We start from the raw sequence: 15,093 nt of genomic DNA on the forward strand, positions 1-15,093 counted from the left end.
CCCTGACTTTTTTAGCATTTTCTGTGCTGATTTTGAGGGGAATTAAAGAGATTTAAATATAGTACAGCTGAGTTAAATAGAGCTGAGTGTACTACACTTTTATCGGTAGCTGAAAGCATCATGAAATTAGACAAAATGTTTTATAAACTAACCTTCAAGGGGTGAGGGAATGCATAAAACTTTTATGTATGATAGATGTCGCAATTCTGCGAAAATCTATGCGTGCAGATTCCAGCTGGGCCTGCGAGTTTTAACAATTTTTTAAAATCCTCATCCAGTAAACACAAATGACTTGAAATGTCATGGAAAAGTCGGAGAACAGTGTGGGAATCCTGAATCATAAACTGCTACATGGACTATAAGCAAGCCACATAGACCAGACTTGCTGTATGAATCATGCACATTTTACTTTAGTTTGCACACTTATTTCACTGATTACTGTCCTCACTTCACAACGATGTCTTGCAGCTGCACGGCTGGGTTCAAGAACCAGCGTTGCGATGAGCTGGCCAATCCCTGTGATTACTACTGTCAGAATGAAGGGCTATGTACAATAACTGCCCTTAACAAACCTCGATGCAAGTAGGTTTTACTTCTTAGAAGCCCTATCTCCACTATGCTCAGTCCATAAGTCAACATTGTGCCACCAGTGAATCTATCCACCCCACCGTCCACTTACCATCCTGGAGAACACGCATCCCCACAACTGTGTTAATGTGAAAGTTATCCATCCTTGCATAAAATCTTTTTTTTTTTTTTTTTTTTTCTGTATTTGTTTTGTTCTGTATTTGTTCATGCACAGTCTCTGCTTTGGGAAGAATAACATTGTTATACAGTCAAACAATGTGGCTGCATTCAGTTTGTAATATGGCGATCGGTTCACTGTGTATAATCCAAAATGCCAGCAATATTCTAAGAATACTGATCATCTTCACTCTCATACCAGCCGTTGATAAGCAAACTTCAAACATCTGTTTAATCATGCACATGACCCTCATTGGACTGCTTCCATTTATAAATTAGATGATTCATGGCTTCCTTTACGCTTTACTGCTTACTGTCTAATGTGTGTTTTGAGTGTTTTCACTGCACATTTGCCTACTCTCTCTTAAAGGAGTAGTTCACCAAAAATGGGTTGTCAACTTTAAAAATGACAACAACAACAACAACAACAACAACAACAAAAACACACCATGAAAGGCCTATACTACTTGTGCACTATATTCCACGCCTTCTAAAGCTGTAAAATAGGTTTGTATTAGGGACAGACAGAAATGTAAGTCATTATTCACTGAAAATCTTCCCCTTCACCTTAGCTCTCAAATGCATTGTGGCAGGTTTGAAGTCAGTTATATTAAACATCATTGGTTTTAAACCTGGCACAATCCATTGATGTGCCGTGTTTGAATTGAATGCAAGTGCAAAGGAAATGTAAAAGTTATGGCGGAGGGGAAGGTTTTTCTGTGCATCAGTCTGTTTATTACACAAAGCTATCATATTGCATTAGATCACTTGAAATATAGCACGCAACTGTATGGACTACTTTAATGGGGCTTTATTGGTAATTTTTTTAACTCAACAGCCTCAGTCCCCATTATGAAAAATAACTTTCTGGATATTGATGGCAGATGGCAGAATGCTCATGCTTGGCTGAACTATTCGTTTAAGAAGTTTTTGGGCCCATGTCTGTTCAAATTAGATCTTGTTATGACCAAAAAACTATTTAATTAGAGACTGTCAGCCATTTTATCCTTTTTTCTGACCATGTTTTGTTTTCACTGTCTTTTGTTGTTTGAAATCAGATGCTCTGCTAATTGGTCGGGGACACAGTGTGAGAGGCCGGCCCCCAAGAGCAGCCGTTCAAATAACACAGCTGGAGGTGAGTGGTGAAGAGAGGTTCCATGGTTTATAAAAAGCCCTCCTCTGCTAATTCAATAAGGAATCAGTCTCTGAATTATTTAAATGAAAAGAACCATTATTTCATCAGTCAAACGACACATCTGAATATACAACTGGGCTTCGTGTTAAATATTGGTTTAATATCTTTTCAGCTGCAGCAGTGTTTATTTCATTTAGCTGTGATGGAGTATCTAATAATTTCCTGTTCCACCTGTAAAGACACCTGGGGAAATATACTTTAATCATGGCTTGTGCTTTTGGCTTTTTCTCATCTTGTGTAAAACAGGAAGCATAGCTATCATTGTGCCGTTAGTCCTGCTGGTTATTCTGATTACTACAGTGGTCACTGGCATCCTTATCTGCAGAAAGCGCCAAAGGTACTGATTGGAAAAGATACTTTTGAGACATGGGACAAAATAGGCTACAGACGTGTAGTTTATGTACCATAAACTCATGTCAAATATTTATTATAAATATTGGCAAATCTATCATTCACGTTGATTATGAATGAATTGAGATTACAAGATGGTTTCAAAGTGATTTATTGAATTTACTGAAAAATCTGTCTATGTTGACAGCTAAGCTGACAGTGCTGACATTTTTTATTTATTTATTTTTTCTTGTTTTGGTAGCTATGAATAGGACCTACTTAAAACTGTAGAAATTGTCTAAAACTCCCAAAGAATTTCTTTACATTTTTTGTTTTGTGTTTGAGTTGACATATCATGGTTGTGACAGAAATTATAAACATAATCTAAAATTATGTTAACTCGTAGCACGTGAAATATGAAAGAGGACCATCAGGATGAAGACTGACTTTCATGTCATCTTATTTTTTTTATGTTTTCATTAACATCTGATGTTTTTTTACAAAGGGATACAGCTGTGCATCTTAACACAAGAGCTATATTTAAAATTATAAAATTATATACGTTTCCTTTTTTCAGGATACAGTGGATTTTTCTTTCTTTTAAATATTAAAATGTATACAGCATATCTGTTTTCATTAAGTTTAATATATATTTTACTCAGTACTATTGCATTGAGTTATGACCTTAGGACAGTTGTTTTTTTTAGCATTTTTTTATAAAGAGAAAATAAAATGAAATGGTACACTTATGTTAAGAACATTCTACTGATAATTTCTAATTATGCCAAAGTGGAAATGTTGCTTTTTCCAAAAGTAATGGCAAGTAAAATTGTAGGACATGTTTTATCCCATGTCTCAAGAATCAGCATATGTTCCATTATGAATTCCATGTTCAAAAACGCACAACACAATGGACAATGAAGTCTGCTGACCTCTGCAGCTATTTCAGTTGCAACCTCTGTCACAGGGGGAAACATGTACAACGGCAGCCCATAACCAATGGAGGCATTAACGTGGAGATCGGGAATCCGTCCTACAACATGTATGAGGTGGACCACGACAACCATGCAGATGCCGGCAGCCTTCTCAAACCAAATTTCACACTCGATCCTCACAAGGTTTGTGTAGGGATTTTTTTTTCCTCAGAGGTCAAAGATGTATATCCATAAATAAATAATGTATAGTTGCAGAAAAAACATGTTTTTTACTGTGTCTGTTGGATAAATGGCAGCTCTAAATATGTAATATTAAAGGATTAGTTCACCCAAAAAATGAAAATTCTGTCATTTTTCCCTCACCCTCATACTGTACATGGAACCTGTACATTTAAAATCTCCTGAAGCCATATGATAGCTTTGTGTGAGAAACAGACTGAAATTCAATTCAAAATCTTTCATGAATGTGCCAAGGAGAGCTACTGTAGCATGGAAGTCAATGTTTTTGTGGAATAACGACTTAAATTTTGGTCTTTTTCTCACTCATTGTATGATTTCATATGATGTGGAATATATTGCCACTTGAAAGCCTCAGTTCCCGTACATTGTAATTGTTAAAGAGAGACTAGTACAATTGTTTTAAAATATGTACTTTTGTGTTCCATGGAAGAAAGAAAATCATACAGGTTTGGAAAAATACGAGGGTAAGTAAATGATGACATGATTTTCATTTCTGGAAGAACTATTCCTTTAACTTCAGCTTTACACCAGGGGTTCTTAACTTTTGCTTGCATCCATCTAACCTGGGATGACAGATGCTTGCCGCATACTAATAAAACATATTCATTAATCCTGTGATTTCTTTTACCTTGAGAATTTTCCTCATTACAGCTGCAGACATGATATTTTTTGCCCTTGCAAAAAACAACTCTGACAAAAACCTCATGCTGTTTAAAAATAATGTTATAATGGCAGTAACAAGATGTTTTAGTGTTTTTTATTGACCTTTTGTTCTAAGAGGAAAAACACACATTCTGCTATGTACATATTTATGCTCTGATGCCTTGTCTAAATCAGTCTAAATCCAGATTTTAAATTGAAGTTGTTTTGTGACAATGATGTTCTAAATGTCAACTGCATGCTGGGGCAACTGTGTGTGTTCCAGGGCTGGTGTGTAAAATCCTGTGACCCTTGCACGCTGAATATTCACTCTGTCCCTAAAGAAGTAATACCTGGACAGGTGAAGGCTTCGGGCTCCTTTGTCCCACTTATTTAACTTGATATTTCTTGAGTTACAATAGTAACAAATCAATCATTCTGAAAGACAGTTTTGGAAGTACTGAGTGTGGTGTGATGGTCCTGCATGGATGTGACTTTAAAAAGCATGTACCTATGATAGTGTGTGCATGGCTTATATTTGGTTTTTGGTAGTGGTGCTGTTCTTGTGTTCCGTTTTTTGGTCTATCATTTTTGTAGGTTGATGGGGTTGTAAGTGACAGTTGTAAAACATTTATCATCCTGTGCCTGCATCAAGTCATCATAAGCATGATTAAAGACGACTTTTCAAAACATGGTTTCTAAATGATGCAACTGGAACCCCATTTAACTTTAAGCTGCAAAGGGACTCCTTGAATCAGCTTTCTCAGAATCCTGAATTCTGCACAATTCTGTTTCAATTTGTTTTATCTTTAAAATGCTTTTTATTTTTAAAATGTCATAGTTCCAAAAGAGTGTTTATTTTTTTTAATATGTTACAGGTGAAGGACGTAACTTCTGTGCCATTAGCATCACCAAATCATATTGCTAAATCGTTTAATATGCATTTTTTTAAACGAATTTCCCAAAAATTTACCCTGTATTCCATTGGTTGGAAAAATCCCATCCCAAACTCATGCCATTGGTTGAGCCAGTATTGCTGTGTTGGGCTGGTCAGGATTCTCAAACAATCAGAGCAATGTTTGGAAAGTGCAATTGTGTTTGCAGTTTTCGGGGGATTCAACCTATGAATGGTCTGCGTATTCAATAGCAGGGATGTGCACGGTTACCATTTTTAACATTCGGTTTATCCGAGTCAGGATGCTTGAATAAGAATCTTTACTGCAGTGGAATTTCCCTAAACACTATACTCAAAATAGCAGTAAACAAAGTGCATAATGAGCTATGTAATAGAACAATACATAGATCTTCAAATTATAAAATATCACATTAAAATAATCAAACTGTCATTGCCTGTAAGCACTCTAACCGGGTAGATTCACATTTCCATAGGCAGCAAAGCCTCTTCGGGGTGCTTTTATTTTTAAATGGTTTAAAATCAAATGGCATTGAACTTGTCTAATTACTGTACATAAATATGCATACCAGAGCAAGAGTCTTACCGTTTTCAAGAGCTGAAACATTGCTTGGTGAAAAACAAACTGGAATCATGTTTAATGGTGTAACAGTCACATTAAGTCCTCTTTGCAACCTAAATTTCTTCAGAACACAACACAGTGTAGCACAATGAATGAAACACAACGCAGGCATTTCGAGATACGTTTATATAAATTAACGTTTTTTTAACTTTACTTGGTATCTAAAAATGTGGCGATCCAGCTTGAGACGCTGAAATAAAAAATAGTGAGACAGTCAAAGACATCCGTCCAGTGCGTGTTAACAGTATATAGTAAAACAGCGCAGATGCACACAAAAGCATGTTTCAACAGCCCTTAACTCGCCCTATACTTGAAAAACTGATGCAAACCTGGCCGGAAAACCCAACGGTTTATTTGAACTTGTTGAGTCGATAACCTCAATTGCACGTGTAGAATAATCGAATAGTGATTTTGATATTCTAATTTTGGCGTGTCGAACGGTTAACCGAATGTAAACTATCCGTGCACATCCATAGTAAATAGTTTAACATAAAATAATACACACTTCACCCTTAACATGTTTTGTCTGATTGTTTATTTTACTTTTTTTTTTTTTTTTCATAAATTCTGTGAATATGTGAATATAAATTGTCCACAATTCTCTTTCCAAACAGCCAATGAATTACTCCAATCCGATCTACGCAAAGATGTACCTTGATGGTCAGAACTGTCGCAAACCCGTCATCAACATTGACGAAAGGAGAGAGCTACTCCCAAAGAAACTTGAAGGGACGATTCGAGAAACCGCCGCATAGCCTGACTACACTTTGTACTCTTTTTTTACTTCAATGTACAAAATGTAAAAACATAAGGAAAAAAAGTTCTATTTCAGATATCCTGTTTATATTTGGTTTCTTGTCACTATCAGCATTACGCCTTTATGTCTGTGACAATATTTGGAATCATACTTCATCCATTTTTTTTTTTTCTCAGTACACATAAATGTACTGCACTACACGTGATGCCCAGCTGCTTAGTTGCAAATTGTGGATCGGTAACAAAACTACAGTAGCAGTATTTTCTGTTATCTTTTTGTTTATTATTATTATTTCCAAATTTTATATATGCTACATACATTGGGACATCATCACAGTGACGTGTGTGTGTGTGTGTGTGTGTGTGTGTGTGTGTGTTCACTTCACATTAAAGCTTTCATATTTCCTTTCAATATTAACCTCATTTATCTTATTTCATTATTCTAAAAATGTATTTTTTGTATCATTAAAATGATTGTTATTTTCATGTAACATTTTCTCTTTCTTTTTCATCTACCCCTTTCTTCACCAACATAGGGCTAAGCCAACTACTTGACATCAGTCAGGTCTTATTGGAGAAATCAGTTTTTATCTATCCAGTATTATTTAGTTTTTATCATTAAAGGATTTTTTTATTTTTTATTTTCACCATCCAGACAAATGCTGCAATTACAAACCATGTTTATCAAATCCAACCATGCTGGGATAGCTCAACACTAAATAGTCATATTGAGCAAGTGCAATCTGATCTGTTGCTTGACAAATGCATCTTTATAGATCTGATATCTGTTTGATGGTCATAAACTACAATCCAGTAATATGAAGGATGGAATTAATCAAAGGTTGTGTGTAAGACATGCTACTTTTCTGGTACTTTATTTGCTTAAAAGTAGCCGTGGGCTTAGCAATACTGCTATACCGGTTTCATCAAGCAAATTAAGTCTCTGAATTTGACTCCATCACTGTTAGACAACAGACAAGATAACATGTATAGACCACTGATGTCTGAGAGAATCAGATATTACTGTTATAAGAGAATTTTAGAGTATTATGAATTAAATCATGTTACCTGTTACTTTCAAAAGGGACGCTACTAAGAAACAAAAGATTTTATAATTTTGTATTTGATTTATACTGTATGTTGTTTGGCTGCTTGTATTTTGGGAAACAATGTATTAAATGTAAGTACTTTTTATATAAAAGGCAAATCAATATAAAATAAAGACATTTTATTTCCATTTCAAAACACAGTAGTCCTGTTTCTCTCCATAATACACAGCTTTAGAATTATTTTAGAGTTCTTTGTTAACATCTAGCTTTTAGTTTGAGTGACATATCCTGCTTTGAACTTGGGCAGGAGTTTTAAAAGCTGGACAGTCTGAGATATGAACTAGTAAACTGGAAATTGTTGGGTTTAAATTCTGATAGCAAAGTTTAATACATTTCTATAATGTATGCTCCAGGCACAATCATAAACAAGCACTCTCTCGATATATGTTTTGTTTTTGTTAGAATTAATGTTTATATATAGTTAAATTAGTTAACAATGCTGTATATACAGTTGTGGCCAAAAATATTGGCACCCTTGGTAAATATGAGCAAAGAAGCCTATGAAAAATGTCTTTATTGTTTATCTTTTTGATCTTTCATTCAACATATTCACAAAAGACTATCCTCTAATGGATATCAAACAATTGCAAAACCAACACAAGTTTTTATTTTTTTATCTGTTGGTGTTTCATAGAGTCCATGATGTCATGTATCCAAACAAGATGTCCAGGACTTCTGGCATAAAAATAGCCCCACAATGTTAAAGATCCACCACCATATGTAACCATGGGCATGACGTACTTTTCCATATGGCTAGCTCTCTGTGTGCGCCAAACCCATTTCTGGTGTTTGCTGCCAAAAATCTCTATTTTTGTTTTATCTGACCATGGCACCTAGTCCCATTTGAAGTTCCAGTAGTGTCTGGAAAACTGAAGATGCTTGAGTTTGTTGGATGAGAGCAGAGACTTTTTTTCTTGAAACCCTCCCAAACAACTTGTTGTGATGTAGGTGATGTCTGATTGTAGTTTCAGAGACTTGCTGACCCCAAGACCCAGCTAATTCTGCAATTCTCCAGCTGTGATCCTTGGAGATTTTTTGGTCACTCGAACCATCCTCCTCACCATGCGTGGAGACAATATAGACACATATATTGATAAGACGATTTTTCCAGGCCAATTCTTAACATCTCCAGTTGATTGGAACTTCTTAATTATTGCCCTGATAGTGGAAATGGGCATTTTCAATGCTTTAGCTCTTTTCTTACAGCCACTTCCCATTTTGTGAAGCTCAACAACCTTTTGCCGCACATCATAAATTTATTCTTTGGTTTTACCCATTGTTACGGGTGACTAAGAGAATTTGGCTTGTGTGTTACCTCATAGTTATATCCCTGTGAAACAGGAAGTCATGGCTGAACAATTTCATGTTCCTACTCACTCAGGTGTACTAAAATATTTTAAATATGAATTGGAATATACTTCAGATATATTTTACTCATAAGAACTTCGGTAACACTTTACAATAAGGTTCCATTTGTTAACATTAGTTAACAACATTAGTTAACATTAACTAACAATGAACAATACAATAAACAAAACATTTTTTTAATCTTAGTTAATGTTAAGTTCAACATATAATAATACATTTTTAATATCCAAAGTTGTATTTGTTAACATTAGTTAATGCACTATTAACTAACATTAACTAACAATGAACAGTTGTATTTGATTAACTAACATGAACAAAGATTAATAAATGATGTACAAAAAAAATTTTTTTTTAATTGTTTATTCTTGATACCTAATGCATTAACTAATGTTAACAAATGGAACCTTATTGTAAGTGTTACTAGAACACTTGGGGTGCCAATAATTGTAGCAAACGTATTTTGAAGAAAAATATTTATTTAATTAGTTTACTTCAATTGAAGTTTAGATTTTGGTGAATATTTTGAATGAAAGATCAAAAGAATAAACAATAAAACATATTTTTCATAGACTTCTTTGCTTATATTTACCAAGGGTGCCAATATTTTTGGCCACAACTGTACATACAGTATTCACTCACTGAGCACTTTATTTAGAACATCTGTAAACCTACTTACTCATGCGATTATCTAATCAACCAATCGTATTGCAGCAGTGCATGCATAAAACCATGTAGATACAGGTCAGGAGCTTCAGTTATTGTTCACACCATCCATCAGAATGGGGGGAAAATGTGATCCCAGTGATTTCGACTGTGGCATGATTGTTGGTGACAGATGGGCTGGTTTGAATGTTTTTGTACTGCTGATACCCTGGGATTTTCACACACAACAGTCTCTCGAGTTTACTCAGAATGGTGCCAAAAACAAAAAACATCCAGTGAATGAAATGCCTTGTTGATGAGACAGGTCAACGGAGAATGGCCAGACTGGTTCGAGCTGGCAGAAATGCTACGGTAACTCGGATAACCACGCTGTACAATTGTGTTGAGCAGAATAGCATCTCAGAATGCACAACATGTCGAACCTTGTGGCGGAATGGCTACAACAGCAGAAGACCACATCGGAAGCTTTATTAGAACCATAGTGTTCCTAATAAAATGCTCAGTGAGTGTACATATACATGTATATAGAAAATAAAATGTTAGGATTTAAAACAAAGAATTGGCGTGTCAAATAATATATTGAATATTTAAGTAACTTAATTAAATTAGAATAAAATGCCAAAAAGAGTGATAAAAAAAACTGAGACTTTTAAGACTCAATGAAAGTCTGATGTATACAATGTATATACAAATTTTTGGCTCTTAAGGGTTTCACGATATATTCACAATATCTTCAGAAAATATGGATAAGGTTTTAGAATATGTTGGAATCTTTTTATTCTTACTATCTAGAGAGACTGTAGCAACCTTGTACAAAAGATGCAAAACATTACTGAGTGGGAGGCAGATGTGCATTCATAGATTCACTCTATGAATTCACTCTTGGTACCAGGATTAACAAGAACCTCAATAAAAATAAAATAAATTAATCGCATTACAACACCCAAGAATGTAGTGAATAACGTTCCACGGCTGTAGTTTCTGGGTGGCCATTATTGCGCTAACCTTCAAATGCCTAATTTATTCTGCCAAGGATGAGGAAATGATGCTGTACATAATTCCAAAGTCTTTTTATACAGGACTGTGTTTAAGACAATAAGTCTTAAACTAGGGTGACATTATCAGGGTAAAATCCTTTAAATCCTTTTAATGAAGAAACAAAGGCAATTCAAACGGAAAGCACGATTCCATACTGAGTGCAATGCTCTTTCATTTTCCATTTCCCATGGGTGCCTTTCTGGAATTAAGAGAGATCATCCTTGATAATATCATGGGCTTAATGTACCTCCCTTTAGTACTTAACACATTTGTCACATCTGCATAAAGCTAGATTTGTTCTTTGGTGGTTAGTTTCTGTAAATGGTAGGCCTACTTATTCTTTTGATGGAAAATAAATAATTACAGGATATCTGAGAAGTGTTTCTAATGATATTGAACTTGATGACTTTATCTCCTTGCTCTTATGATAAAAGCTTACTAATGATGATATCAAATGAAGCCTGCCATTGATTTCTTAATGGAGTTGGCTGGTTTTATTCATAGTAGAAACTTTGTACTGGTTATAAAAGCAAGCCTGAATGTAAGTATTCATTATAACAATCAATATTGGGAGGAAGAGACATGGTAACAATGAACAGCACACTATTCTGCGCACAGGCACACAGATTTATGATTCTCATTTAACAACTCTGCCATATTCAGGTGCACCCATCAATTGTGCTTATCTTAAATAACCGAGATGCTATTCATATGAATAGAAGTGGAGTGGAAATAGATATTTTCACTTTCATTGTCCTAGAGAATGAAAAGGATATATCAAATTACAACTTCATGGTTTGTTATCCTTGAGTTAAGCAATACCCAACCATCTAGATTCACTTGCATTGCATATATGATGAAATTGTTGTTTTAGTAGCTGTTCCTCTTTAGATACTTGAAAGGAATTAAAGAAAAAAATGTTAGAAATGTAAGATTACGAGTATCTAATCTGATGTACTACCAATCTGATGTCTAATATGTATTGTTTAGTGATACCAGTCAATAACATCTTTGTAACATTCATGCTTTTATTAACATTCAGTTATGCCTGAAAGATATCTTGGGAAACCACCTGAAGGGCACTTCGAGAAGGGGACGCCACTCGAAGTGTCGTTCCAATCAAAAGTAAGAAAGTACATTTTTTTCCACAAAGGGCCCTTTTACAAAACTTAGTGACAGCTACATTCAAACTGTAATGCCATGCTTCCTTCAGAGTACCCACATCAAGAGCTCTGTCCTTCGTAGTAAGTAGGGCATAGGGATGATCACTTTCAATTGGAAGTTGCCCCCAGTGTTCACAAAATTAGTTCATTTGGAATACCCTGAAACATCATCAAACACAGACAACACTTGAGTCACGCTGATCAAGGGGTTCAAGTAAAATGACACAATATACTGGCTGTGTCTCATTTGGAAGGCTGCGTCCTCTGGAGCATTTGTCAGCCACATACATCATTGAGGCTGTCTCGTTTCAGAAAAACGAGCAGGACACTTCGAATGCAGCCTTCGAATGCGACCTTCTTTCATGGGAATTCGGAGGATGCATGAAGTGTATCCTTCGTGGGCACTCACAACTCGTAAATATGATGTTCAAACACAAGGAATGTTAATTCCCAAATTGAAGTACCTCAGTAGATGGGTGCAGAGTATATATTATGTATAATTATATAAATATATAATTAAAATAAAGTATTAGACTAAAACTACACCTGTAAAATCTATTTTCTTTTCTGTCTACATCATTATAACTCTCCTAAAATGTATCTCATGCACTCCCTTCCAGAGGGACTTTGTTCCCTTCTCACTCAAAGCGCTTGCGTTTGTTAAAGAGTGGCGTGCTGTTATAGCAACCATGTTCCGTTCCGTTTCCATTTGTCCTACGAAGGCCGTCTCATTTAAACGAGGCTTGTTTAAAGGAGGACACTCGGTATACTGCAGCCTTCAAAGGATGCGTCCTACCTAGCACACAGCCTTCGAAACAAGACACAGCCACTCATGTAAATAAATATAAATGTACAATAAATAAACTTACATCCATACTGTATAATGTATATACAAATTTTTATAATACATCCATGTATATACTTATAAAAATGTATTGTTATATATTTAAATTAATATATATTTTCCTGACTTGAAAAAATGTAACTCATAAGTTAAATGACTGATGCTGTTTAATATAAAAAAAATAAATGTTATGCTATTAATGTTAAATGTTCTTAACTGTTATATGACCAATTTTCATGATAATGGAGGTAACGGTCGCATCTTGTGCACTTTATACTCGTGCACAACCACATAGAAAGCACTCCTGACGTAAATTAGGCTTAACTGAAATGCCAGGGTCTCAAACTCCTGTTTGTTTGATTTTAGAGTTTATTTTAGAGTTTATTTTAGCCACACTACATCAGGTTTTCCCATTCAAAGTGCTGACTAGCACTGTTTAGTCAATTTGTGTATCACTTTTTATTCTTATTTCATGTTCATGTTCTTGTTTTTATTTATTTATATATTTATTTATTTTTTATTTTATGTATCTTGTATTTTCTTCAAAATGTATATGTAAAGCACTTTGAATTGCCATTGTGTATGAAATGTGCTATATAAATAAACTTGCCTTGCCTTGCCTTGCCTTACTCTGCTGGTTCGCAATGACTGGTGGGTAAATTTACCTCTCCACTTCCTGTGAAGTGATGCATCAATGTACACTTATTCCCTGTGCCGTTTGGAGTGCCCTTCCAACTGAACATGTACGCTCCCTTCGGACTGTAACCTCCCTTAAAATGGCTGAATACCATGTGATGTCCACTTCAGAGGACTCTTAACTGTCGATTGAAAAGTACCTACTGTGTCAGCAGCGCTGCAGTGGAGGGTCGTGTAAGTACATTTTTTTTAAGTAAAACTTTGCGTTGGTCACGCTCTGCGGTTGAGCAGAGTTTATTTTATTATTAGTTGCTTTTTGCTTTCAGAAAAATAGCCTACTTGCCTGGTGTAAATAAAAATTAACGCTGAGATTATAAAGCTGGCATACACGATCCTTAACATTCCACACATACACAATGGTGACTTTCAACATAATTAAAGGTGCACTCAGTCATTGTTTTTACTCAATGAAATTAACAGTAATTTTGAAATATATGCATAAAATCAACCACTCACATGAGATGAAGACTCATTTTAGTAACCTTATAAAAGTTGTTTTATTCTGCATGGACAGGGTCTGTCTGTTTTTTTGTTTGTTTTTTTCTTTTCTTTTCTTTTTTTTTTGGTGGTTTGGCACAGAGATTAATTATCAAAATGTTGCAGACCCCTGCTGTACACCCAGCTGAATAGACCAGCTAAAACCAGCCTAAGCTGGCTGGCTGATTTTAAATGGTCACCCAGCTTAGACAGTCTTGTCAGTTAGTTGGTTTCTGAAGGGTTTTGAACACATTTTAGCTGGTCAGACTGGGAGACCAGCTAGCCTCTCACCTTAAACCAGCTTTGCCTGGCTGGGAGACCAGCTAAGACCACACTGACCCAATTAAGATCAGCATGACCATCCTAACCAGCTAAGGCCAGCTAAGACAAGTCTGACCAGCTCAAAAAAGTGTTCAAAACCCCTCTAAAACCAGCCTGACCACATCTGACCAACATGACCAGGTATGACTAGGCTGGGCGACCAGCTAAAACCAGCCAACTAGCTTATACTGTTTTTTAGCTGGTCTTTTCAGCAGGTCAGCATTTAATGATTATTTAAATGGCTTTGCAATGTAAACATCATATACAATAATATGGTAGCCTTCCATACACGTTTTTATAGGCATAAAATGCAAAGCTCAATTTTATACAATATGTAACAGGGGTCCCGGCTCTATCTCTCTACCCACCAAGGGGTCCTTGGCCTGAAAATGGTTGAAGACCCCTGTCCTAACCTGTATCTGCATGATTTTATGCACTGCACTGCTTCCACACGATTGGCTGATTAGATAATCCCATGAATAAGTCTGTGTACAGGTGTTCCTAATAAAGTATATATTATTATAATAATCTATATTATTATTATTTATTTAATTTTTTCATTTTTGGTTACAACATACTTCTGTTTGTCCGTTGGCTCGTCTCACAGCGAGTTCGACCGCTTGTTCGGAGCCCGCGAAGCTGATGAGCTCTCGAGTGCAGCATCGGAGAGCGGGCTCGTCCAGTCGGACGCAGAACCCTCAGCTGGGCTCCCCCCCTCGGGTACGGTTGCCCAGTCACAGGCTGATGCGGAAACGATGGACATGCTTTCCCGGGCATCCGCGAGCGTCGGGATAGAGTGGAACCCTCCGCTCTCCCCTGAACCCTCGCGGCTCGATGATTGGTTCCTGGGCTCGCGGCGCCGCACAAAGCAGCCACGCCCCGCTCCAGTCCCTTTCTTCCCGGAAGTGCATGAGGAGCTGACAAGATCGTGGGAGGCACCTTTTACTGCCCGGTCCCGATCTTTCAGCTCCCCTGCCCTCACTACCCTCGATGGTGGGGCGGCCAGGGGCTATTCGGCGATTCCCCCGGTGAATAAGGCG

General features: G+C 36.3%; 1 protein-coding gene across 1 annotated transcript in view; it reads left to right on the top strand.

Annotated features, from left to right (window-relative positions):
- The window catches only part of LOC127446903 (low-density lipoprotein receptor-related protein 1B-like), a 491,131-nt gene extending 483,518 nt beyond the window's left edge, over nt 1-7,613 (top strand). Inside the window, exons 88-92 of the mRNA XM_051708221.1 lie at nt 1,803-1,879; nt 2,186-2,276; nt 3,237-3,387; nt 4,370-4,444; nt 6,233-7,613. Of these exons, the coding sequence (XP_051564181.1) occupies nt 1,803-1,879; nt 2,186-2,276; nt 3,237-3,387; nt 4,370-4,444; nt 6,233-6,373 (535 nt within the window). The 3' untranslated portion in view covers nt 6,374-7,613. The remainder of the gene's footprint in view (nt 1-1,802; nt 1,880-2,185; nt 2,277-3,236; nt 3,388-4,369; nt 4,445-6,232) is intronic.
- Nucleotides 7,614-15,093: the final 7,480 nt, after the last annotated feature.

The sequence above is a fragment of the Myxocyprinus asiaticus genome, chromosome 10 (assembly GCF_019703515.2).
Source record: "Myxocyprinus asiaticus isolate MX2 ecotype Aquarium Trade chromosome 10, UBuf_Myxa_2, whole genome shotgun sequence".
Taxonomy (NCBI): Eukaryota; Metazoa; Chordata; class Actinopteri; order Cypriniformes; family Catostomidae; genus Myxocyprinus; species Myxocyprinus asiaticus.